The sequence below is a fragment of the Saitoella complicata genome, assembly GCF_001661265.1.
Source record: "Saitoella complicata NRRL Y-17804 unplaced genomic scaffold SAICOscaffold_21, whole genome shotgun sequence".
Classification (NCBI taxonomy): Eukaryota; Fungi; Ascomycota; class Saitoellomycetes; order Saitoellales; family Saitoellaceae; genus Saitoella; species Saitoella complicata.
The window spans coordinates 275,529-298,317 of NW_017567012.1; the positions used below are offsets into that span (position 1 = coordinate 275,529).

The 22,789-nt window shown below is 52.2% G+C and overlaps 14 protein-coding genes and 2 non-coding genes across 16 annotated transcripts; 7 read left to right on the forward strand and 9 right to left on the reverse strand.

The window, feature by feature from the left end:
* Window positions 1-798: 798 nt before the first annotated feature.
* Window positions 799-987, forward strand: SAICODRAFT_48158 (uncharacterized protein; the record flags this gene model as incomplete). The annotated part of the gene is made up of 1 exon (XM_019168918.2): window positions 799-987. A coding segment is annotated over one exon (189 nt), but the record flags the coding sequence as incomplete, so codon positions are not given.
* Window positions 988-1,140: 153 nt separating this feature from the next.
* On the reverse strand, window positions 1,141-2,712 carry SAICODRAFT_31449 (putative farnesyl-diphosphate farnesyltransferase). The gene has a single exon (XM_019167912.1). The coding sequence runs from the start codon at window positions 2,657-2,659 to the stop codon at window positions 1,169-1,171; it is 1,491 nt and encodes a 496-aa protein (XP_019022357.1). The 5' UTR covers window positions 2,660-2,712; the 3' UTR covers window positions 1,141-1,168.
* A 132-nt stretch (window positions 2,713-2,844) lies between these two features.
* SAICODRAFT_t134 lies at window positions 2,845-2,915 on the forward strand. The gene has a single exon. It is a non-coding gene; the product is annotated as a tRNA-Gly (tRNA).
* Window positions 2,916-3,193: 278 nt separating this feature from the next.
* SAICODRAFT_67154 (uncharacterized protein) lies at window positions 3,194-4,173 on the forward strand. Its single transcript, XM_019170291.1, has 2 exons — window positions 3,194-3,517; window positions 3,570-4,173. The coding sequence occupies exons 1-2, from the start codon at window positions 3,438-3,440 to the stop codon at window positions 4,099-4,101; spliced, it is 612 nt and encodes a 203-aa protein (XP_019022358.1). The 5' UTR covers window positions 3,194-3,437; the 3' UTR covers window positions 4,102-4,173.
* A 1,439-nt stretch (window positions 4,174-5,612) lies between these two features.
* Window positions 5,613-6,989, reverse strand: SAICODRAFT_9243 (DnaJ-domain-containing protein; the record flags this gene model as incomplete). The annotated part of the gene is made up of 1 exon (XM_019171806.1): window positions 5,613-6,989. One exon carries the CDS (start codon window positions 6,987-6,989, stop codon window positions 5,613-5,615), a length of 1,377 nt encoding a protein of 458 aa, XP_019022359.1.
* Window positions 6,990-7,109: 120 nt separating this feature from the next.
* Window positions 7,110-7,836, forward strand: SAICODRAFT_31451 (uncharacterized protein). The gene has a single exon (XM_019167913.1). The coding sequence runs from the start codon at window positions 7,136-7,138 to the stop codon at window positions 7,361-7,363; it is 228 nt and encodes a 75-aa protein (XP_019022360.1). The 5' UTR covers window positions 7,110-7,135; the 3' UTR covers window positions 7,364-7,836.
* A 38-nt stretch (window positions 7,837-7,874) lies between these two features.
* Window positions 7,875-8,696, reverse strand: SAICODRAFT_31452 (Phox-like protein). Its single transcript, XM_019167914.1, has 2 exons — window positions 8,644-8,696; window positions 7,875-8,591 (listed from the first exon to the last, which is right to left on the reverse strand). The coding sequence occupies exons 1-2, from the start codon at window positions 8,653-8,655 to the stop codon at window positions 8,070-8,072; spliced, it is 534 nt and encodes a 177-aa protein (XP_019022361.1). The 5' UTR covers window positions 8,656-8,696; the 3' UTR covers window positions 7,875-8,069.
* Window positions 8,697-8,942: 246 nt separating this feature from the next.
* Window positions 8,943-11,004, reverse strand: SAICODRAFT_67157 (uncharacterized protein). The gene is made up of 5 exons (XM_019170292.1): window positions 10,849-11,004; window positions 10,727-10,794; window positions 10,561-10,673; window positions 9,600-10,502; window positions 8,943-9,541 (listed from the first exon to the last, which is right to left on the reverse strand). The coding sequence occupies exons 1-5, from the start codon at window positions 10,972-10,974 to the stop codon at window positions 9,081-9,083; spliced, it is 1,671 nt and encodes a 556-aa protein (XP_019022362.1). The 5' UTR covers window positions 10,975-11,004; the 3' UTR covers window positions 8,943-9,080.
* Window positions 11,005-11,110: 106 nt separating this feature from the next.
* SAICODRAFT_20957 (DNA/RNA polymerase) lies at window positions 11,111-13,145 on the reverse strand. Its single transcript, XM_019166356.1, has 2 exons — window positions 11,636-13,145; window positions 11,111-11,582 (listed from the first exon to the last, which is right to left on the reverse strand). Exons 1-2 carry the CDS (start codon window positions 13,073-13,075, stop codon window positions 11,136-11,138), a joined length of 1,887 nt encoding a protein of 628 aa, XP_019022363.1. The 5' UTR covers window positions 13,076-13,145; the 3' UTR covers window positions 11,111-11,135.
* A 1,403-nt stretch (window positions 13,146-14,548) lies between these two features.
* SAICODRAFT_31455 (uncharacterized protein) lies at window positions 14,549-15,316 on the forward strand. The gene has a single exon (XM_019167915.1). It carries the CDS (start codon window positions 14,620-14,622, stop codon window positions 15,088-15,090), a length of 471 nt encoding a protein of 156 aa, XP_019022364.1. The 5' UTR covers window positions 14,549-14,619; the 3' UTR covers window positions 15,091-15,316.
* Window positions 15,317-15,357: 41 nt separating this feature from the next.
* SAICODRAFT_83727 (uncharacterized protein) lies at window positions 15,358-15,853 on the reverse strand. Its single transcript, XM_019171335.1, has 3 exons — window positions 15,793-15,853; window positions 15,665-15,733; window positions 15,358-15,576 (listed from the first exon to the last, which is right to left on the reverse strand). Exons 1-3 carry the CDS (start codon window positions 15,803-15,805, stop codon window positions 15,401-15,403), a joined length of 258 nt encoding a protein of 85 aa, XP_019022365.1. The 5' UTR covers window positions 15,806-15,853; the 3' UTR covers window positions 15,358-15,400.
* Window positions 15,854-16,018: 165 nt separating this feature from the next.
* Window positions 16,019-17,028, reverse strand: SAICODRAFT_95908 (arad-like aldolase/epimerase; the record flags this gene model as incomplete). The annotated part of the gene is made up of 2 exons (XM_019172016.1): window positions 16,019-16,727; window positions 16,791-17,028. 2 exons carry the CDS (start codon window positions 17,026-17,028, stop codon window positions 16,066-16,068), a joined length of 900 nt encoding a protein of 299 aa, XP_019022366.1. The 3' UTR covers window positions 16,019-16,065.
* Window positions 17,029-17,218: 190 nt separating this feature from the next.
* SAICODRAFT_t136 lies at window positions 17,219-17,291 on the reverse strand. The gene has a single exon. It is a non-coding gene; the product is annotated as a tRNA-Ala (tRNA).
* An 857-nt stretch (window positions 17,292-18,148) lies between these two features.
* On the forward strand, window positions 18,149-19,681 carry SAICODRAFT_60252 (uncharacterized protein; the record flags this gene model as incomplete). Its single annotated transcript, XM_019169748.1, has 2 exons — window positions 18,149-18,953; window positions 19,245-19,681. Coding segments are annotated over 2 exons (1,242 nt in total), but the record flags the coding sequence as incomplete, so codon positions are not given.
* Window positions 19,682-20,235: 554 nt separating this feature from the next.
* Window positions 20,236-21,832, reverse strand: SAICODRAFT_67162 (uncharacterized protein). The gene is made up of 2 exons (XM_019170294.1): window positions 21,658-21,832; window positions 20,236-21,607 (listed from the first exon to the last, which is right to left on the reverse strand). Exons 1-2 carry the CDS (start codon window positions 21,801-21,803, stop codon window positions 20,293-20,295), a joined length of 1,461 nt encoding a protein of 486 aa, XP_019022368.1. The 5' UTR covers window positions 21,804-21,832; the 3' UTR covers window positions 20,236-20,292.
* On the forward strand, window positions 21,805-22,653 carry SAICODRAFT_27004 (uncharacterized protein; the record flags this gene model as incomplete). Its single annotated transcript, XM_019166992.1, has 1 exon — window positions 21,805-22,653. One exon carries the CDS (start codon window positions 21,805-21,807, stop codon window positions 22,651-22,653), a length of 849 nt encoding a protein of 282 aa, XP_019022369.1.
* Window positions 22,654-22,789: the final 136 nt, after the last annotated feature.

Here is a 22,789-nt window from a genome sequence, read left to right on the forward strand (position 1 = left end):
GTGTATGCTGGGTGTCCTTGAATAGCGAATGACAAGGTTTGAAAGAATGGCTGATTGAAGGAGTGTATGCTGGTCTGTAGTCTTTTGTCTGTGCACCCTTTGTCACCGTCGTCGTCGTCGTCGTCGTACTGGTTGCTCTTCCCTATGGATTTCACAGGGTCCGAGCGCGCCGATCCAAACAAACACCTGCAGAAGAAGGGTCCCTTGGCAACACCCAGCAGATGTAGGAATCCTTAAACAGTATAGAAATGTAGTTTTTAAGTGACGTGTATCTTAGAAGAAGCATTTGTCAGTCGCCTCGTCATCCAATGTCCGCGGTGCACCATTACACTCCGGAGCACCTGTGCTGGCCTGCAGCCGCAGCTGCACGAAAAGTCCGTACGTACAACCTGGCCACCAAGAACATCAAAGAGACCCCCATACAAGATGTTCTCGCTCCTCCGATCCTCAATACTGGCAACAAGGCCATCACTGGCAGCTCCCTTCTCCTCAACCACCCGCGTCCTCGCCGGCCTCGGTGACCTCGCCGAGGCAGCAAACTCACAATACCCCTCCCAACCGGCACCCTCCTCAAACCCCTTCGCCGACTCCACCACCACCTCCTCAACATCCCCAAAATCCACAAACGCAGAACTCAACGCCGCCCTCGCCGGTGACCTCACCTCCAACGATTTCGAACTGCTCGGGACAGCATTCCTCAACACCATCCGCAGGACCGCAAAACCCGCCATCCCCGTCCATACACGCGGTCCCGCCGCGGGCCGTACGATTAAGGTTTTTGCAGGTGATATTCAAGGGGCGTTCAGGAGTTTGAATACGGTGTTGTCCAGGAATAATGTCAAGAGGCAGTATCGCCAGCAGATGTTCTTTGAGAGGGCGACCGATAAGAGGGTTAGATTGAGGAGTCAGAGGCATAGGAAGAGGTTCAGGGAGGCGGTGCAAGAGTTGATTCTTACCGTGAAGGATATGAAGAAGAGAGGTTATTAATTTTTGGGAAGCGATTGGGCATGAATTGGGAAGCATGGCATGTACTGGATGAAATGTTCCAAAAATCAAAAGCTTTTATTATCAAAATAACTTCCCCATATGCCATACGTGCACCCAAACGTCCAGAACAATCAAGAAAAAAAACATAGCATATACCCCATCTAACCTCTTACATATACTCTTACAACTCCCTCACAACAGTAGTCTCACTCACCACCGTCGCAGTCCTCGTAATGGTCTCCGTAGCACTCCCAACAACCTTCCCAACCTTCTCCGCATTCGCCGCCAGCTCCTCCGCACTCGGCCACTTCATCTCCCAAATCCTCTTAAAGGCCAAATCAAACCTCGCCCCAAACAAAGTCGCAACACCCGTCATGAGCACAGTAACACCAACCCAAAACAAAATGACAAAGATCGCCATCCTGGTCGCGTCAGAAACCCCACCATCCGGATTGCGACCGGCGGCTTCGAGTTCGTTTGCGCGTTTACGTGCGTCTTCGGCTTTTTGGAGCATGAGGCGTTTTTGGGATGGGAAGACAGTTTCGGTCCATTGTTCGATTTTGCCGCAGGCGATGCTTATCGCAAGGAAATTCGGGTCGGAGGGGGTGTTTTTGCGGTGGATTTCGCGGGTGTAGTCGAGGAAGATGTCGCATACTGAACGGAGGTTCTTGGCTTTCATGATCATCGCGCATGCCTGTCCCTTCCTGATCTTCACATTGCGGTGGAAAACGTCGCGGTTTCTGAAGACGAGGGCGAGGGTTGAGATTGCCATCACCTGCGGAATCGCACAAAAGTTGAATACGCTCTGATCCCGCAATCCGGACAGATAAAGAAGACAATCCGTTGCGTGACGGAGTGCGTCCAACGTCATCTCGGAGATACAGTTCAACGCGGCGGCCTCGTTTGCGGGGTCTGCGAATTCGGAAAGGTCGGCGCAATATTTTGACCAGATCTCTTTTGGCCAGAAGCGGCGTTTGTCGTCTAGATCCTCCCTGAAATCACGGATGATATTGGTCTTCTGCAAAAACAAACCCATGCTGTTCGAGAGGTCTGTGAGGTCGGCGTAACGTGGGTCCTCGATTCCACTTGTGCCGAAAAGACGGGAAAGACCCTCGCCGACGAGTCCAGCGACGTAGTGACAGTAAAGATCGTAATCCTCAACAGTCTGGACACCGTTAATGTTGTGCGAAGCGTTCTTGGCGTAATCCGCCATTCCGTTGCCCATCTTGCTCGTGATGTCCTTGATAACCTCCTGATAGTTCGGCTTAATCGCCAAAAACTCCTCAATAACAACATCAAACTCAACCAACAACTGCCTATCCTTCTCATTCGGCCCATTCTCCGTAAATGTCCATCCCTTCTTCTCCAAAATCCCATCAAACTCGCGCAAGAGCGGTTCCTTCTTCTCCATCGGGATGGTCATGTCGTCCTCGATCGTGTCCAACCCTCTCAACACCAAATAGAACAACATAACAGGCTCCCGCAACTCTGGCTGCAACTCCTGAATGACTGCGCTGAAGGAACGAGAAGTGAGTTCGAGGAGCTCGTAACAACGGACGCGGTTAGGGGATTCGGTTGTGGGGTCGCGGGCGTGGAGGGGTTGGTGCCAGGTTTTGTATTGGGTGATTGCGCGGAGTTCGCTGGGACGGAGGAGGAGTTCGAGGTAGCCCATCGTCGTTGATATGATCGAAGGTGTTGGTGGAGGGGATTTTGTTTGGTGTTGAGGTTACGCTGTTATGGAGATCTACGACGAGTTTAAGACGTGCACTGCGGGGCGAGTCAGAGGAAATGATCTTTGCTTGACAGGCGGCCGGAGTTGGTGTATGGTTGCAAGTTGCAAAACTGCGACATCATCCAGCATCGGTGGTCCAACGGTATGATGTGCGCTTGCCATGCGCGCGACCCGGGTTCGACTCCCGGCCGATGCATTTCTTTTTTCCCTTGTGACACCAGGCATGAGTGTAAACTTGTTGTCTGGTTTTCCCACGCCTTCTCGCGACGTGAACGGCACCGCTTCCTGAAGCCCGCCGGTAAGCGACAGTAGAGTAGCAGCAGATGTTAGAGCAGTTGAGGTAGACGATATGATACTTCGATCACGCACGATATTCTCCGATACAGATTGTACTTCTGTTGCGCTCAGACCCTTTGCCCCTTGTTCTGCCTCATCCCCTTCGCCTGTAAATCCCAGGCCTAAGCACATCTAACTCTCCCAACCACCAACTCTCGGCGTTCAACATCTTGCAACCAGCACTTGCTTGCTCCTTCTTTTCTGTTCGATTCTGCTTTTTAGTCGGCCAGCTTCCTTTCGTTCTCGTCATTCGTTACACTGCTGTTGAATTCGTTTCGCACGTCTTTCGCTACAGACTGTTCAGTGCATACATCCCTTTCGTGAATGCTAGTTGGTTGATATCGTCAAGACCTATTCTACTGAGGTACATCGAGGTACTTCGATGGCATCTGAGTTACTTCTGACCTTACCGTATAGCATACAGCTTGTCAGACTCGAGTTTCAGGTGCATACACTTCATAGGTGAAATGCACATAGTCGCTCTTTTGAAACCTAGTTCTGATGCTCTTCACAGCATACACCCCTCCATACCTCCCCACGGGTCATCACAACGACCCAACCTTTTATTCCCACCACCTATGCCTGCCCAACCCACCTCCGGCTCCTCCTCTCTCAAACGCAAAGCTAGCTTCTCCGTCTCTCCTCCTCGTCGTTCTATGGCCTCAATGCAGCCAACCATCACGAATCTCCTCGGTTCGACCAAGACCCACGCTCCATCCCGCAAGCCAGACCTCAAGAAACCCCGCGAGGGCACGAATTTTTCTCAGGCGTTAATTACTCCTTCGAAGATTGGAAAGGGGAATGGTAAGGCACAGGGAATGAAGATTGATATTGGGGATGAGAAGGGAAAGGCGACGGATGCGACGATGATCACACCGCCGGCGAGTCCGTTGGATGATGTTGTCGTCAAGAACAAGATCCAATTTGCGCGAAGTGAAAAGTTGAGAAACCTCTTGGAGCGTGAAGAGGGACAGTTGCCTGTCAATCCAGATTACCTGAATTGTGTGCTTAGTCCTTTTGTGTGTATTCTTCCATTACTGATATAGCTGCGTACAGGTGTCCAAGTCCACAAGGAAGCAGAGGAATGGCGCTCAAAACTCGTCTTGTGGATGTTCACGGTAGTATTGATGAAACTGTTGGCTGATTCAGTTAATGACTCCTTTGCTACAGCGTAACCACCACCTTATCACCCGTGATACGTCTCACATCGCTCTTCGTCTGTTCGACGCTTACCTCTCCCTTGCTCCCATGCTCTCGTATGGGGAGTACTGCGCCGCCGCTATCGGCTGTCTGTTCCTTGCTCTCAAGCTGACGTGCGACTTCATCTGCTGTTGGTATCTGCGCATTCTTTTACGAACAACCCCAGCTAACTGATAACGTACAGCCCGAGACGAGTACATCCAACGCACCCACCTCAAAAAGATCTCACCCTCTCACCTCGACCGCTTCGAATCTCAAATCGCCACAGCACTTCATCACGCCCTCTACTTCGACTCCCCACTCGCCTTCTACCCCCACCTGCACGCCTCATTCTTCCATCACCCAGTTTTTGCTCCAGCGAGTTTGGGCGTGGGAAATGACGAGATGGATGAGATCTGGAGTAATTGTTTCGGGATGATGGAGGTGCTTGTACAGGGGAGGGAGTGGATGGGGTGGAGGACTAGTGAGGTTACGGCTGTGTGTTTTGCGATGAGTGTGCAGCAGTGTGTTGGGATTGAGGTATGTTTAAGTCTGATGGTGGCATCCTCGATGTGCTAAAACTTCGACATAGGTTCCTAAGACGGCTATGGCGGGGCTTATCACGTGCGATGTTAAGCGGTACAAACAAATTATCAAGGAAGTTACTTCCACGTTGGACAGGTTGGGTGCGTGAGAGGTGCACAAGGAGATATGCAGACAGATTCGGTCATTCACTGTATTTATTCGGGCAGGCGTTTTGTGACCGACCGCGAGGACATTGCATTCATTCGTTATACTTGGCATCTTTACGGTCATATTTTCGGCTTCTTTTTTTCGGGAGGAGTTTGGCGAGGGATTAATTATCAGGGATTTGAACACGTCATACCCTAGCACCCTTCTTACCGAAGGGATGGAAGGGAAGGAAGAATCTTTATAAATATATCCTTTAAGATCCCCCTTCATAGAAGGGGGAGGGGTCCCTACGGGAAGGAAGAGATAGTAGAGAAGATAGAATCTACAGGAGAAAGGAGAGAGTATTCTTATGGTACTTATATTAGGGAATAGGACACTGTAAGAGGAATATAGGGAAGATCAAAGATTAAACCTAATAAACGTCACCGACATTCCCAAAGGGAATGTGTGGGAGTATATAGGCATATCCCCCTCCTCCGGCGGGAATAAAGGAGGGGGGGAAGAGGAAGAGGAAAGAGATAGGTAATAAGAAGAGAGATAGAGTTACAGAAGGGGGTCGCGAGGCAGCAGATAATAAAGCATCATATCATTATGAATAGTTCCGAATAACTTAGAATGTCTAGCTATCGAATGTCTACGGCATATGCATACGGTGTACGAATGTATTCAACTCTCCGGATGTAACTCACGCCTTCGCCTTGCTCTCCTTGGTCTTCTTCTCTTTCTCCTTCTTCTTCTTGCGACTGCTCTCCGCAACCAACCTCTCCAATTCCCTTCCCTCGTCACCCTCCTCAGGCACCACAGCCTTGAATATTCTTCCAACCATCCACAACGCCTCCGCCCTCAACTGCCTCTTCGCAGCACTCACGCTCTTATCATTCAACACCCTGTCACAAACATCCCGCAAAACTCCCTGGATCTCCCACTTCGTCCCCCGCCAAGACGCATTCAAAATCTTCCCCATCATCTCCTGCTGTAATTCTGCTTGTCTCTCGGGTGTGAAGTCCTCGCCACCAGCTTCCTCGAGTTTCGCGATTTGTTCGGCTGTCATTTGGGCGTCGATTGCGGCGGACATCGTGTTCCAGGTTTCCTTGACGAGGGTGCCCTTGTCTTTCAGCTTGGAGAAAAAGCCGCCTATGCCAAGAAATTTTTGGGATTTGAGGTATGTCGAGGATTTTTGGGTGTAGGTTTGTCCGATCGCTTGAAGCAGCTCGACGCCGAAAGACTCCATCTTCAAGTTCTCCGCTTCGAGCTTCATCTTCGTCTCGAATGCCACACGCATATCCTCCCCCCTATCCGTCTCCGTCCAGATACTCAACCTCTCAATCAACTTCTTCGCAAGCGTATCAACCCTCTCCTCTCTCACCTTCCGTCTCTCGGCTTCATACGCCTCCAACTCTGCACGCTGTTCCTTCGTCAACCCCCCCTTCTTCTTCTCTTCCTTCTTGAGGGATTTTTTCCGGTCGGACATGCCTGCTGCGGATTGCGCTGCGGCTTCTTCGACGTCGCCGGCGGTGATTTGAAGTTGACCGGATTTGGGAGGGGTTGCTACACCTAGAGCAGCGGCCATGCTCGGGCTCGCTGGTGTTGCGGCATCCTTTGGTGCGTTGGGGTCTGTTGGGAATTTGTCCGTGCTTGGTGATGATCCTTCTCCGGCCACAATCCCGGAAGCCTCAGCGACAGCAGCCTCCTGCTCCGCTCTCTCCTGAATCTCCATAGCCTTGTTCATATCCCTAATTAACGAGATTTCCCCAATCAAATCCACAAATGCCTCTCCACCAAACAACTTCGAAAAGATCTCAGACGGGTCCTCGAATCCACTTTCAGGCATAGCACCCTCCTTTCCGAACTTATCATATCGGCTACGAAGGTCTGGGTCTGCAAGGATTTGGTACGCTTCACCGATTTGCTGAAACTTCTGGGTAGCGGCTTCGCGGTCAACTTCAGCCGCCTTGTCGGGGTGGTGCTTAATTGCGGCTTTGCGGTAGGCTTTCTTGATTTCGAGGTCGGTGGCTGTTGGGGCGACCCCGAGGAGGTCGTAGTATTCTGTCTCTGTCACCATAACGGTTTACCTACGCTGCGATTGCTTGGAGGTCTGTTGGTGGGTTTCGTTGGGATTTGTTTGGAGGTTGCCTAAAAATCTGACGTACGTCGGCGCCGGCAGACGGGATCGGGCGTACGAGGTGACTTAGACACCGACCACAAGATATGTCAAAAACGGAGGTAATTGTCAAACAAGGCTCTTCAGTTGAGTCATTTGTGGAGCGTGTAATTGCTGCTGTACTTCCAGATGACTCGGATCGTCCAGGTGGCCATGCCACCGGCAAAGTAGCCTCGCTACAAGGAGCAGGATCAGCTACTCCGAAGGCCATTACAATTGTCGAAATTGTAAAAAGACTGGATGAATCACGTCTCAAGTGGTGGCAGTACAAATGAGCTCGAGAGCGCGGACCCGCCCAGGTCAGAAGCCGACGAGGTCACAGAAGAAAGCCGAGTATCAGGGTTGGCTCTGGAAAAGAGGACAGATCACAAGAAGCCAAGGTTAACAATGACGATCGACTTGGCAGCATTAGTAATGCGCAGTCAAGCAATGCGAGTTATTGGTTTGGATGTGGGTTAAGGTGGGTCTTAATCTTTCTCCCATGGCCAGTCAGAGCAGTGTGGCATGACCACATATAATAAGCATGGGCTCCATCACGAGTTGAGCACCGGTTGCTACGAAGCAGGCATATCATTATACCGGTGCTCGCAGTGAAAGTGCGAAGGCGTCGCATTGAGTATCGGGTCAATTGAGCCGTCGAGCTCCGCTACCATTTGTCGGCTCGGGGAAGTCATATAGTTGCTTTGATATCGCTGGCCGAATGGAATGAAGGAAGAGGAAAAACAGGTGTAAGAACGGCTATGTCGATTGATGTGCGAGTAACGGGTATGATAGTAAAGCAAGCATGTCCAAAAACGCCATGTCCCGTCCATGTTACTGTCCTTCTTCCGCTCCCGCGAATCCATTCGCGATCGTTTGACCGCATTCTCCTTCATGCATCCTTGAGAAGTTCTTATCCCCTGGACCTTGCCATGCGCCGACGTGTATTCCGGTATCCTCGGCAACACCCCCTCCATCCAGTCAGTTCGCATCTCCCTTATCTCACTGCACTTGCTCCGTCCACCACTTCCTCACAACAGTACTCCCCCCCAGATTCGGATGCAACAACACACAACTCAACCAAAACTCCAGCCTCCTCCTCCTCCTCTCCACAAACTCCGCCCGGAACTTCTGCGCGACACTCTTCCCCGGAAACCTCGGCAAACTCCTCACAATGACCGGATAACTAACCTTCAGCATCTCCTCCAATGCCCGGAACTCCGAATACCGTTTCCTGCACCGGATTTCTGTGCCTTCGGGCGTGGTGACGGTACAGAGGTACGCCACGTATTTTCCGCCGACGATTTGGGGATCTGTGAGGGTGACGTGTTGAGCAAAGGGCTCACCTGCGCCGGTAGAGTCGGAGAAGGAGGGGTCGGAGTGATCAATTATTGCGATCATGTCGGGGCATGGATCAGGATCGGGTCGGGCGTGGGAGTGTGTCGGTAACGCCGGCAGTGAGGAGGACATGAAAGCGGGTGAGGTGAGGTCTTTGTCGAGGTCCAGGCCGTTCTCGTCATCCGACTGCACAAAATCGTTCAATAAGATTCAATGACCGTAAATAACGATCACGTACCTCTGATCCCATAGATATCGACCGTAAACTCGATGGTCTTCGCCGCAGTGGTGGTGGGGGCTTCGGTATTAGCGACTCATGCATCGCGTCTTCTACTTGATCCACGATATCATTTGCTCTGCCTACTCCCACCACACCTTCAACTTCAATTGCTTCTTCTCGTTCTGGTTCTGTCATGGTATTCGAATGGTCGAAGGGGTATGTCTGGTTGATGTCGGTGGTTGGACCGCGGCCGGAGTGCAGGGCCGCCGAGCGACACCTGCGCCACTAGCAGGAACTCTAATTGAGGGTAACCATTTACCATGAGATATGTGCCATTAAACTCCAGTAATCCTATCCAAAAATCCATCATAATCACACCATAATCATATCCTACTCCTCTCAGACCCAGCCGTACATCTGGTCGAGGTGCTCACAGTCACGCAGAGACCGTGAGATCATACAGACCCCCCACTTCTATTCCCCCCAACTAATCCCGCCATCTCCAACAACGCCCTCTCCTGCTCGAAATCCTTAACATTTACATTCCTTCTCCTCTCCGCCTCTTTAACCTCCCACTCCCACGCTTTCCTCTGCTCCTCCTGATCCTTCGCCGTGCCCAATCCCCACACCTCAACCTCAGTTATCTCGAACACGGTTTCACCATCTGCACGATGAGGGGAGGGGGAGAATGTTGAGCTGTGGTCATGGAAGTGGCGGAAGGTGGCTGTTTCGAAGCCGGGGGATAGGGTGAGGGAGACGGACCCGAGGAGTTTTTTCGAGGGTGGGGGACGGCCGAAGCCGACGCCGTCCGTACGGGCGAAGTAAGCGTAGTGTGTCATCGAGGAAGGCGTCGTAGGGAACGCCTCATGTACCGGGCCGAGCTGGAACAATATTGAAGTCCGGTCACCAAAGTTATCTGTAAACCATCACGTCGTCAGTAATCATCTGGAACTGGTTTTGTGAATGGTTCACACCTTTCATAGTAATTCTCCACGGACCCATCCCCAGAAAACACCCAAAAGTCAATACCTCACCCTTGGCGTCTTCCCCACTCACCAAGAGCACCGTACTTCCCGGATACTTCAAGACCTTGTTTTCATACATACTCGAACTGAACCCATCCGAGCTTCCAACATACAACTTGTGCAAAACACCACTCGACATAGATTCAGTAGGGATAAACATCCCCATCTGTGCCAGACTCGCGGGCGTCATCAACTCCGTCGCCTCCTCCAACTTCGGTAGCCGTCCCCCTCCGGGCTTGGGCCCAGGCAGAGGCTTGTCGCTCGCTTCCACGGTAACCCCTACTGCAGGATTACTCGCCACCTTCTTGCTGCACAGAAACTTATCGAAAACTCCACTTAGCGGCTTCCACACACCTTTCCCGCTCCTCTCCATCCACGCCTTGAACCCTGCCCAATCGACACCCACGCTATTAGGCCTCATTCCGGCTACCATTGCGTCAGCGATATCCTCGAGCCGTTGCATCTGATCTTTCCCGAACACTTCGACGCCAACGGAGGTTGAGGTCGTGGTTGCTGAGGTGCCGAGGATGTAGATAAGGATGTTTCGCATGTCTGCTGTCAGGATTCTTGGCACTGGTCCCTTGTCTTTCTTGTCTGCATCTGTGGCAGCCTGGGTGTCAGCGTACGAAAACGCGCTGAGTTCGTCGAGCGCTTCAAGGGCTCGCAGGTCGTCGTCGTCTTCATTTTCGTCGTCGCTGTCTTCTCGAACCGTTACCGCATTCTTCTTCTCCTCGTCCCAGTCGAAGATTTGGCCGCGGTCGATGACGGCAAAGGAGGAGAATATCGTTTTCGATAGATCACCCTTTATGGCGGTGGACCGTCCGGTGTATATTGCGATGACTTTTGCTAATCCTGTTCAATACGTGTCAACTCAACCCTGGACCAGAAAGTGGAACGACAAGTATTGGACCTTCCAAAGACAACGGAGCAGGTGCCATATTCGGATACGGAAACGCGGCTAGATAACTCGCACTCTTGAACAGTAGTGAACTCGCACCCGTACTATCCGGGATCTCGAGAAACCTTTTTGCCCGGTCAGCATCACTTGACACGTGGTCAGTAAGGCATCAACAAACTTGATAAAGGTGTCTTCGGTCCAGTACATCATCCCATCCTCCGTATCCGCCAGACTCGTAAACACATCCTGTTGTACCCTTATTAGCCACAGTTGTACAGCAAGCAGGTCGAAATATCTAACCTTCAAGCAATAGGCCTCTAAGCTCGTCAGGCTCTTCAAGCATGCAAGGGCTAAGTTCTTCGATAATTGCTCTGGAGACGCTTTGCGAGCTGCTGATTTTGCTTCTGATCCGTTGTGTTGGCCCATTGTAGGTGATGGGGAAAAAGTTGGGGTTGTTCATGGCTACGTTACAAGGGAAGGGGTGATGTCATCGCCAAACACAACTCGAATTCATGAACTGGATGTTAATTCAGTATCAAATTGAGAAAATACAGCAAAGAAAACGCCGAACACCAACCCAAACGCCGTCACATAGTCTTGTCCTTCTTTAACCAGCCGTTCAGTCCGCCTCCCTTGCCATTGCCATTCATAGCCGTCCTCCCTACAGTATTCGCTTTTCCCGCACCGAAAGGTTGTACGTTCTCTTTCTTCACCATAATGTTCGGCACTTCCACACGCCCTTCCTGATCCCCTCTCGCAGCTTCCTTAATCGTCTCCCGACTCAAGCACAGATCAATATGTTCGTTCAACTTCCGATCGTCAGCCGGCACCAGCAACCCACATATCGGACACGGACATTTATCTTCCTCGACTTTCTCCTCCTTGGGCAGTTCTTCGAGTTGTGGAGGTCCAAGATCGTCTTCCACACCATCTTCAAAGGAGAAATCTCCGGAGTCGATTGATGGGCTCTCACCCGTTCGTATGCGTTTGGTGGCGGTGATAGAGTCACTGTTAGATCGTTTGACGCCAAAGAACTTGAAACAAGCAGGGTCAGCATATCACTAAAGATCATGTCCTGCTGGCTTACCTTGTTAACGTCAACCTTGTCGCTCTCACCCCGTCCCCCCAATTGAGTCAAACGCAATCCCATCAACCTCAACCTCAGGTTCCCTCCAGCCTGATGTATCTCCCTCTCCAATAGCGGCAGTCCATGCTTATACAACTCGTCCGCCTGCCAGATGTATTTTCCCATCGCGACTTGCCGTGTGTAGACTTCATACGTATCCAACTTGATCTTCAGATGCAGTGTTCGTCCACTCAACTGCGTCCGCTCACAGTCTCCCTCCAAGTCCTCCGATATCTGCCTGAGTTTCGCTCTCAACTCATCAGGTTTGAAGATTGTGGAGAACGTTGATTCGGTCCCGATGGACTTTCGTTCGTAGGATTCAGCAGGACGGACTTCGGTGCTTCCCAAACCCAGATGCATCTCCATCAAAAACTCAAAAGCTTTCTCGCCGAAGACTTGACGGAGGATTGATCGTTTTTCGAAGATGTCACCACACGTCTTCACACCCACCGCCTCCAACTCACGCTCAAAGACTCGGCCAACACCACTGACCTTTCGACACGGCAACTCCCGTGCAAAGTCGAGACACGCATCCTTCGTGCTCAGAATCCGAAATTGCCCATTCGGTTTATTCCGATCTGAACAAACTTTCGCCAACCTCGAATTCGGCGCGATCCCAGCACTCACCGTCAACCTCGACACCTCAAAAACCTCCCTCCGCATATCTTGTACCGCATCCTCCGGCTCAACCCCCCTTTCCCGACACCACTCCGTAATATTCATATACGCCTCATCCAAACTCGCCGCTCTAAAATTCGGATCATACTTCTCGATCACGCTCTGGACTTCCTTGCTTTTGCGGGTGTATTTGGTGAAATCGCAAGGGACAACAGTTAGTTGTGGGCAAAGCTTCTTGGCGATGTAGACGGGCATTGCGGAGCGGACACCGAATTTGCGAGCGTGGTAGTTTGCGGTTGTGAGGACACCCATGCCCACGCCCATTGGGATATCTTTGAGTTCGGGACGGTCTAGCTCTTCGACGGAGGCGTAGAAGGCGTCACAATCGACATGGACGATGCACTGCGATAAATCCCGACTTTGTTCCAGCTTTGCCAGTAGCTCGTCTGCTCTTCGTACCTCGCCCCGGAGATCATGACCTTCGAGTTCCTTGAGCTTTGCCTGGACACGTCGGATCTTTGCTGTGAGCTCGGCATCCTTCCTCTTCTCGTTCTCGAAGAACTTGCTGCCTTTGGAGGCTTCGTAGATGATTCTGTTGATTCTTTCTTGATCACTTGAATCCAATCCAGCTTTCGTCGTACTCGGTCCAGCTAATCGATGTCGTAAAGACTCGAGGCCATCGACATCAGATTTCGAGGGCACCGTTGGTTCAGCGTCCGTCACCGGTAACGGCACTGCATTCCCGTCTGACTGAGCGGCATTTCGCTCTCGAGCAAAACCCATCGTATCATCAGCTCGACCTCTTAATACTCCAGCGGTTTGTTTGCAGCGGCGAATTGTTATCGATAAGAGCAGCCGAAGTCGTAGGTGTACGTGCGCTGGTTACCCTGACTCCGTTTTGTTTACGCTCGAAACAGCCTCACTTTATCCTCGATTAACACGAAAACTCCTGGATAGGCGATCAGTTACATAGACAAGCAAATCACGAAGTCGGAGAGTATCGAATCTGTGAGGCTACGCGTTTCCTGCGTTTCTGCGGCGTTTGTACCGGACGATCACCGCCTTGCCACAAACAGCCATTTCGAAGGAGGCGGGCCGAATCGACTATCAGGCAGCCCATCATCCTGAATCTATTGAGCTCTCAGAGTGTCCGGCTTCCTTCTATTTACATTCGAAGGAAATTTCGCGACAACAGCAACGCATACACCGCCATGGTCACCCAAACCCCTCGCTCCCAAACATCAATGGACACCCGTCCCCGCTTCGGAACACCCTCCTCCATCGCCACCACCTCCAAACCACGAACACCAACTCTCACACCCCGCGCCGCTTCCTCTATGCGTCTCCGTTCGCCATCACCTCCTATTCCATCGAGACTACCGAATAGCATCACAACACGGAGTCCGAAGCAGCGGACGCCGGGGTCGATAAAACTTGAGGCGCCTGGACCAGGGGTTGGAGGACGAGTGTTGAGGAGTCCGGGGCAGATGATGGGGAGTCCGTCGTTGCCGCCACCGGCGGAAAGGGCACGAACGAGGACGGAGAGTGGTGGGCGGTCGACGCCGCTTGCCTCTGGGCGGAGTGAGGTTGGGCGAACAGGACCGCCTGCGATGAGACGTGCAGGGACACAGACTGTTATGGGGATGACCAGCGGACATGAGACGCCTGCAGCAGGCGCTGGCACTGGCACCGGCAAATTCTTCTACATCTCAGACTCGAAAAAGCCCTCGACCCCGACCCCGACCCTGATCCGAAAGCCAAGCGTTCCTCTCTTCACGTCCAGCTCTACCCCAGAAATAATCCTCGGCCCCCTCCGCCCCACTGCACCAAGACAAACAAGCACGGCCTCAAACACCTCTTCCGCAAGCAGCAAATTCTTCTATGCAAACGGAGCCGCGGAGCCTGTGCCGGCAGCGGAGGTGGCGGATCAAAGACGGTCGTTGACGAGTTCGAAGAGTTCGAGCTCGATTCACCAAAAGTCTCCACCGCAGACATTCACGCAATTAGCGACTCCAGTACCAGCACCATCAGCACAACCGCCAACATTGTCCCAACCCGCCATCAGTACCTCCCCCAGCTCAGACCGCTCCACGACCGAAAAGCGCCTCTCCACCGGCTCTCAAAAGACTTCGCGTCCCTCCTCCCTCATCTCCGCCCCCGAACCTAAATCCCTTTCCAAATCCGGCCTAGATCCCCACCAAGACGCCCGCACAACACGAAAAATTCTCGATTTGGAAATTTCGAATACGAGTTTATTGGCGGTGAATTCTACGCTTGAACGTCAGACGCGGAAACAAGCTGCTGAGCTACGCGAGCTACGGAGGAGGATGGCGCGTGGATCACTCGTCCCGTCCAAGATTGATAGCGATGATGAGTACGCTTCTGCGTCGTCTCATTCCGAGTTTGATGGTTCGGATAGCGAGGGTGAGGTTGGAGATAGGCGGGGAGGAGAGGAGTTCGCGACCTTCGTTACGCAAACGCAGAAACTTACGTCTTCGCTAAGTGACGCAGTCCACTCTACGGAACGAATGCTAAAGGAGGGGTATAGAGCCTTAGCGTCCCAGGTTAGGGCCAGTGAGGTCGGGATTGGTGGGAGGGTGTTGATTGGGGATGAGTCGTTTGTGGAGTCTGAGGATGGTGTTGAGGTGCCTATGTCGCCGGAGGATGGGGATGGAGGAAAGGTTGGAATCGGTAACGGGAACGGGGGAGAGGGAAGGGATTCGGGGATGGGTGGGAGTCAGGCTGAGTTGTTGAGGAAGTTGGAGGAGGAGTTGGAGTACTTTGGGTATGCTGTATGATACGCGATTGTGGAGGGGTGAAGCAGTGTGATGAGTTGTGTGACGACTGTGCCAGGTGTAAGTTGTGAGGTTCGGTTGATATTTTTATTTATTATTGGGTTATTGGCGTTTTCTTGTTTAGCATTGGATACTTGGGCTTTGAGCTTCACGGGGAGCTTGAAAGGGGTGATCGAGGGTAGGTAGGCAGAACCACATGGGTAGTAATTCACAGAGCGTAAACAGTCACAATTGATCAATGGTATCAAATCCTCTCTCCACAAAACATACAAAAAATTGTCCAGCGGGGCATACAGTACACCCGACCCACACATTACTCACGCCCCGGCCCCTCCCCACTCTCCAAAATGCCCCTTTTCTCCAACTCCTCCGGCGCAGGTCGATGCAAAACTTTCTCGTTGAGTTTGTCCTCGAGCTGGTGGCGTTTGAGGTCTGCTTCGGAGGCTTGGAGGGTTGGGGGAAGGGTGGAGGATTTGAGGATGTTTTTCTCTGTGGGGATGAGGGTGAGCAGATGTACTCGCAATTGGGTAGGACGAGAGTAGTAAGAGAGACAGCCGGGAGGAGAGGGGTTGCTAACCTTTGAGTTCGGCTTCAGCGGGTCGGTGAGAGAGGAATGCGTCCAACTTCTCTTCGACGGGGGAGGTGGCTGTACCAGGAGTTCGTCAGCAACGTTCGCCGCCGCACATGACACTTCTTGATACATACGCTTGGCAGACATCACTGATTGCAATTGAGCTGTTTGGTTTGGTATGGTTTGGTGTTGGGTGCTGAGGTTGGAGGTTCAGGGTCTCCTTGGCTGCTGGGCATTCGGTATGGCTGGCTACGTCACAACATGGGGACCGATTGGCTGAGGAACGGCAAAGTTAATTGAAATTTATGTTCTGGTCAAGCACTTGAATAAGATTCTGAATCGATAGGTATAAATATCGTATGGGTATCAGTATCGTACATCGTTCTCACACTCTCACAGCGCCGTCCTTAATTCTTGAACTCGCCTTTCGACTCGTACTCCATCAACTCATAACTCGGCTGAAACTCCAACCAGAGCACATCACCCTGAGTCAACTGCCCGTGCGTCAACTTCGCCTCCTCCTCCCCAATCTTCACCGTCTCCCCTCCTCTCCCACCCGCCGCTGCATCAGCCAACAACTGAGCCTGACAACAGCGATCAGCGGCACCAAAGAGGAAGGCTGCTTCATCCACGGTCTTTCCGACAGTGAGAAGCCCATGGTTTTGGAGGATACAGAGACGGTTATTGCCAAGCGCCGCAGCAACCCGCTCCCCTTCCTCCTTCGCCAGCACAACCCCCCCAAAACTATCATAAACAGCCTGATCCCCCCAAAAATGACACGAATCCTGCGTAATAATATCCAATTCCCTCCCTAATGCCGCAAACGCCTTCCCATGAATCGAATGCGCATGGCACGCCGCATCGACATCTGGGCGCGCACGGTGGATTTCGGAGTGGATGGCGAAAGCGGCGGCGTTGATGACGGCTTGGTTACCATGGGGTGAGACGTTACCGCTGTGGTCGACGAGAACGAGGTCGGAGGTGCGCATGAGGGAGAAGTGTTTTGCGAGGGGGTTGAGCCAGAAGTGGTCTCGGAGGATTGGGTCGCGGATGGAGATGTGGCCGGCGACTGTGTGTCGATCCTGTCAGCGTAGCTCATATCACGGCAATTTGACCGAGAGAGATGACAAACCTCCTTCGAGTCCATATCCACTCTTGCCCATCCACCTAAACGCCGCGGCCATGTGTTCTTTCACGTACGTCCTCTCTTCTTCTTTTGTGGCGAAGGCTGGGTAGCTTGGTAGCTTGAGTTTACCCGCCGCATCTCCACGAGCGACAGCAGAGATTTGGGTTGGGAGAGCGGACTTGCGGTCGCGGACGACGGCCTCCTCGACTGTAGTGGTGGTGGTAGCGGTTACTCCGGGAGCCATCGTGAGAAATGTCGAGTCGAGGCAAGTACAGTACTGGTAGAAAATTGGTAAGAGAAGTTTGGTTTATATAGGAGGATAAGAGGGGTTTACTGCTTCTGGCTAAAGTGATGCCGTCTCCCGTCTCCCGTCTGCGGGGAATCCGAAATGGAGTGGGGAGCAGGCCATGTGACAATGAAAACGCAAAAGGGTGTGGAGAAGCTGGGAGTCGAACCCAGTACCTCTCGCATGCTAAGCGAGCGCTCTACCAGATGAGCTACATCCCCGATCGGTTGTTTCCCGGATTTTAGACACTATATATATAATTCGGATTTAATTGATCCTATATGCAGCTCTTCGACCTCCCGTAAACATACCTACACTGCCCATAGCAACAGCTTCGCACGGCTTCATGCCACCCTCGGAATTGCAGCGATGGACACGATTACGAGGCGCTCTTTTGTTCTTGTTTACAGGCTTGCTGTCGGCTTTGTCTGCGGCTGCAATTGAGAGTGGGCGTGATTCTGCTACGTCCCCTGTTCGGGCCATCGATCCCTTCGACTATGTAGCACCTGTGGAGTCGCAGTGCTTGGTGGAAGATGCACCGGTGGGGTGGACTGGGGAGTTGTGCTCGAGCTTATCGTCGGTGACTGCTACGGCGACGGAGGTGGAGAGCGTAATCGTTGGGAGTGGGACTGCTGACGCGAGTATATCGGCGCACCCTACGACGACTACGAGCGAATCGAGTAAAGTCGTGAGTGTGACTGGTTACACGTTACCCCCTCCTGTGAGCAGACCGCTGTCACCCACGACTGCTACCACGTCGTCCCTCGTGTCTTCACCAGCCGCCTCGTCGCACACGGTCGATGTCCTGCCGTCGTCGGACACCACACTACCTCTCTCATCATCCAAGCCTGCCGAAGCCGTTCCACCCTCGAAGACGATCCCGAAAGTCGCTTCGGCTGAGGACACAGAGTCCCCTGACGATGACCCAGATGCAGCTCAATTCCTCTCCTTTGACGAATGGAAGGCACAAAACCTAGTGAAGGCCGGTCAGCCGCCAAACCTCCCAGATAGACAACCAAGGGAACGGAAACTCAGTGCGCAAGGACCCGACCAGGCCCTCGACGCCATTGGCGATGAAATGGAAATTGATCTCGGGAGTGGGGATTATGGCGTCGAGCAGCGGATTGAGTCATCGAGGAAAGATGCACCGACATACGGAAAGGAAGTTAAAACGGAGGGTTCTAGAGGGTATAGATCAGAAGCCGGCAAAACATCGAAGGAGAGGTTTAATTACGCATCTTTCGATTGTGCTGCTACCGTTCTCAAGACGAACGGGGATGCTAAGGGGTCGTCCGCTATCCTGGTGGAGAACAAGGATCGATACATGCTCAACAAGTGCTCTGCGGACAATAAGTTTGTCATTGTGGAGTTGTGTGATGACATCCTCGTCGACACCGTCGTCCTCGCAAACTTCGAGTTCTTTTCGTCCATGTTCAAAGATGTCAGGTTTTCTGTCTCCGATAGATATCCAGTCAAGGAATCCGGATGGCATAAACTCGGTGTCTTCGAAGCTGCCAATTCGCGTATCGTGCAGGCGTTCCGGATTGATAATCCGCTTATCTGGGCGAGGTATTTGAGGATTGAATTTTTGTCGCATTACGGGAGCGAGTATTATTGTCCGTTGAGTTTGGTTCGGGTACATGGCACGACGATGATGGAAGAGTATAAGCATCAGGAGGATGAGTTGAGGGAGAAAGACGAGGGTGAGGGCGACGAGGACGAGGCTGTGGAGGAGAGGACGGAAAGCATCAAGGTAGTGGAAGCTGTTCAGCCCAGGTGCCAGACGGAGACAGCCACGACAACGGTTACGAAGACTATTGAGACTGATGCTGCGATGCCGAAGCCTTTAGAATCGGTGAAAGGCGAATCAGGGTTGGAAGAGGGTTCGCCTTCACCTTCGTCGTCCGAGGCTAGCTTGTCTGCGGGACATGTGGAAACAGTAACGTCGTCTAGAGACCAGCGTCATGTATTGCCTGAAACTGTGTCAGAGCACGTTGAGGCGGAGCAACCGCTCACTGCGCACTCACAAAGTGATGCAACGGAATCCTCGTCTCAGCAAGAGAAGCCAACAATTGCGCATGAAGCACACTACCGTCCCTCACCCTCGGAAAAGATCCAGCAAGATCTCCAGCCTCTCATTGAGCAGCAGGCTCATCGTCCGGTACCAGCACCAGCACCACCTCCAGCTGGCCCCACAACTCAAGAATCCATTTACAAACAGATTACAAAACGACTCGCTCTGCTCGAAGCTAATGCTACACTTTCGCTACAGTACATCGAAGAGCAGTCTAGAATGTTGAGGGATGTTTTCGGGAAGACGGAGAAGAAACAGGCTGCAAGGCTGGCGAAGATGTTTGATCAACTCAATAACACGTTGAGTATGCAACTGGACGTGCTAAAGCTTCAGTACACACAGCTTGCACAAGCGACGGTTCACGAGCTTGATTCGCATCGCTCGTCTACTGAGCATGAGGTTTCTGAGGTCAACACACGTCTCTCTTTACTGGCTTCAGAGGTCATTTTTCAGAAGCGGATGTCCATTGCGCAGTCGACGCTTCTCTTAGCGACCCTCATTTTCATCTTCACTACACGCGGTGCACCATATGAGATCAGTCGTTTCCCGCCGCTTCGGGGACTGCGTCGTTTGCATACTTCGCCGCCCGACACGTCTGAGCAGGAATCAAGGCCTACGTCGCCGACTACGCCGAATGTCGATCGAGAACGGAGTCCATTGGATTTCGCTACGCCCCCTCGTACGGAGCACCAAAAGAAACGCCGATCTTTGTCTACCGTTGGGAAAAACCGTCGGGGGGTGTCTGAGCCGTCATCACCTTCGCGAAGCCGTCATCGGCGTGCGTTCTCTGAGCATCGTCCACGGCCGGCTAATCCTCTTATCATGAGGAGTGCGAAACAGGAAAGTCGGCCAGCAAGTCCGAGTCCGCTAAGTGGGTTACCGCAGGTTCTTGCTGATAGTGATGAAGAAGAGGAGGTGGATGAGGGTGCGTGGGAGGATGGAAGTGAACTGGATGTCGATGAAGGCATGCTGGATGAAGTGCCGAGCGTGACAGCCAGTCAAATGAATGGCTATTTGACTCCGGATGAGGAGGAGGACGATAGAAGACATTGATGATATCTTGCCATTTCTATTTTTATTTTCTTTAGCATACCGAGTATACCCTAGCTAATGCATGTCTCATGAACTGCTCAATATCTTTCATCACATTACTCCTCAATCTTGACGAAGTAGAACTCGGTCTTGCCAACCCTGACTGGCAAAACTTGCCCTTCGATGAAGTTCTCCTCACGAACTTCTTCCCTCGGATCCGCCGGAATATGCAACTGTTGGCCAAACCGGATGGCACGATCCTTAATCAGTCGCGTAGCTTCTTTTCTGCTCGGGACAGCACCGAGGGTCACCAAGAACTTGGAAATCATCTCACCAATAACATTTTTTCTCTTCATGGTGACGAGCCTCCGCTTGTCATTCTTAAATGCTTCCAGAATCGAGGCTGCCTTGAGCTCAGGGACCTTAGGATCCATTCCGTGTTGTGACGGGAAAAGAAGATCCTTGCAGTACTCCGCCGCCTTGGCTGCTTCCTGTCCGTGTACAAGCTCCGTAACCTCTCTCGCTAACAGTGTACTCGCAATTCTGCGTTTTGGGTCGCGCCGGTGTTCTTCCGCAACGGCGGCGATCTTCGATAGTGGAAGAAGAGTAAACACGCGAAGGTAAGATTCCACGTCTTGGTCCACAGTCCGGTAGAAGAACTGCCACAAGTCATATGGGCTGGTCATGCCTGGATCGAGCCATATTGCGTTTCCGGCCGATTTACCGAACTTCTCGCCGGTTGAAGTCGTTAGCAGGGGAACTGTCAACCCGTACGGCTCTGCCGCTCTTTGTTGTTCGGCAGTTTCTTCTTGTGCTCGTCGGCGGAGCTTCGAGATGAGATCGGTACCGGCAGTGATATTGCCCCATTGATCCGAACCACCGATTTGGACTTTACAGCCTTTTGAGTTATACAGATGCCAGAAGTCGTACGCCTGTAGCAATTGGTAGGTGAATTCGCTGAACGAGATACCTTCTGGGGAGTCGAGACGTGTTTTGACAGAGTCACGTGCAAGCATTTGCCCTACTCGGACATTTCGTCCCACGGTGCCGAGGAAGTCGAGCAAGGTAATCCCTGTCGTCCAATCCGCATTATCCACAACTTCGTGCTTTCCAATTTTATCCGCCGAGTAGCCTCGTGCGATTGCGTACTCACGCCCATTTCGGACCATATCCTCGAATTGCTTCTTGATCTTCTCCACGTTATCCAACTGCGCTTGCTTTTCCATGGCGGTACGTTCGGTCTTTCGTCCTGATGGATCACCGACTTGGATTGTTGCTCCACCGACAAGGGTGAGTGCAGTGTGTCCCGCGAGGTAGAAATGGAGAAGTGGGATCAACGTGAGGAGATTGCCGATGTGAAGGGAAGGTGCAGAGGGATCGGCGCCGACATAGCAAGTCATTGGCTGCATACAGGCATCTTTGAGGGATCCGCTATATCGGATATCAGTAATGAGGATGGAGTTAAGACGGCGAACACGAACCTGGTCGTTTGCTGCACCAAACCTCGATCCTGGAGATCCTGAACAACATTGTTGGAGATGCTCCTGATCTGCAATGGCGCGTAGCTTCGGACACTGCGCAGCAGCAATGGCCGTTGTGCTTTCAAGAAGTGTCGCCGGAGTAACATAATGGCGGATATCGGATACCGTTCCCTCTCGTACGAGTTTCTGCCGAATGGGATTGTCTTCGTTACAGCACCCGCCACAGCCCGGCCCCCGCTAGTCCCCGACCGACAACCGGGGAGCCGTGAGGAGCGTGAACTCCGCTCATCTGCATTCTTCACTATGAACGTCTCTCAAACAAACCTCAAAGACGAATCCCTAAAGTTCCTCAACCACACCGGCCTGGACGTCCTCCGCCAACGTCTCCACCAACTCTCTACATCGCTAACTGCCCTCAACCACCGTCTCCACACCGAATACCCACTACCGCCCTACCCCTCCCTCCTCGCTTCCTTCAACGCGATACTAGCACAATTCACCATCGTCAAAGATGCGTTACAGAAGATGCAGGATGAACTCCTGGAGAACGCGGTGATACCGATGGAATTTCCGGTTAGGGTACATGAGGGGATGTTGTTGACGATGATGCGGAGTAAACCGGAGCCATATGTTGATGAGTGGATCGCGCAAGGAAAAGCTTATAGTGAGGCGAATCCACCCGGGAAAGGGATACCGGCTGGCAAAGAGCGGGATGAGGACGACGATGACAAGGATGAAGATGAAGAGGAGGAGGATGAGGATGAGGATACGTTGTGGAAGTTTGCGGCGGCCATTGTCGCTACGCAGATTGATCAGTTGAACTTGAAGGCTGCTGTTCAGACTACGAAGGTTGCGGAGTTGAAGAAGGAGGTGGATGAGACGATGGGGAGTATTGAACGGGTGATGCGGTTCGTGAGTCGAGGGACGATCGTACCTGGTGGACAGCCGCAAGCACAGCCGTCAACAGGGACAGCGGGTATACCGGTCGTTCTCTAGAACAGCCCAGGAGGATTTTTTGAGTTGAAGTTTATTTTGGGGGTTTGTTTGGTTTCATGGCGTTCTTCATTGTTTCTTGCTGTTTTCATTGCAGCTATATACCTTCACATGATCACCCTCATATATTTTGTCCAAT

Coding starts and splice junctions, on each gene's coding strand:
- SAICODRAFT_31449 (XM_019167912.1), bottom strand. CDS start 2,659: ATGGGCTACCTCGAACTCCTCCTCCGTCCCAGCGAACTCCGCGCAATC.
- SAICODRAFT_67154 (XM_019170291.1), top strand. CDS start 3,438: ATGGCATCTGAGTTACTTCTGACCTTACCGTATAGCATACAGCTTGTC. Junction 3,518..3,569: donor CAGGTGCATACACTTCATAG/GTGAAATGCACA, acceptor TGCTCTTCACAG/CATACACCCCTCCATACCTC.
- SAICODRAFT_31451 (XM_019167913.1), top strand. CDS start 7,136: ATGTCAAAAACGGAGGTAATTGTCAAACAAGGCTCTTCAGTTGAGTCA.
- SAICODRAFT_67157 (XM_019170292.1), bottom strand. CDS start 10,974: ATGGGCCAACACAACGGATCAGAAGCAAAATCAGCAGCTCGCAAAGCG. Junction 10,795..10,848: donor TAGAGGCCTATTGCTTGAAG/GTTAGATATTTC, acceptor AGGGTACAACAG/GATGTGTTTACGAGTCTGGC. Junction 10,674..10,726: donor ACCGAAGACACCTTTATCAA/GTTTGTTGATGC, acceptor CCGGGCAAAAAG/GTTTCTCGAGATCCCGGATA.
- SAICODRAFT_20957 (XM_019166356.1), bottom strand. CDS start 13,075: ATGGGTTTTGCTCGAGAGCGAAATGCCGCTCAGTCAGACGGGAATGCA. Junction 11,583..11,635: donor ACAAGGTTGACGTTAACAAG/GTAAGCCAGCAG, acceptor GCTTGTTTCAAG/TTCTTTGGCGTCAAACGATC.
- SAICODRAFT_31455 (XM_019167915.1), top strand. CDS start 14,620: ATGGCGCGTGGATCACTCGTCCCGTCCAAGATTGATAGCGATGATGAG.
- SAICODRAFT_83727 (XM_019171335.1), bottom strand. Junction 15,577..15,664: donor CGCTGAAGCCGAACTCAAAG/GTTAGCAACCCC, acceptor TCATCCCCACAG/AGAAAAACATCCTCAAATCC.
- SAICODRAFT_67162 (XM_019170294.1), bottom strand. CDS start 21,803: ATGTTACTCCGGCGACACTTCTTGAAAGCACAACGGCCATTGCTGCTG. Junction 21,608..21,657: donor TTGGTGCAGCAAACGACCAG/GTTCGTGTTCGC, acceptor TATCCGATATAG/CGGATCCCTCAAAGATGCCT.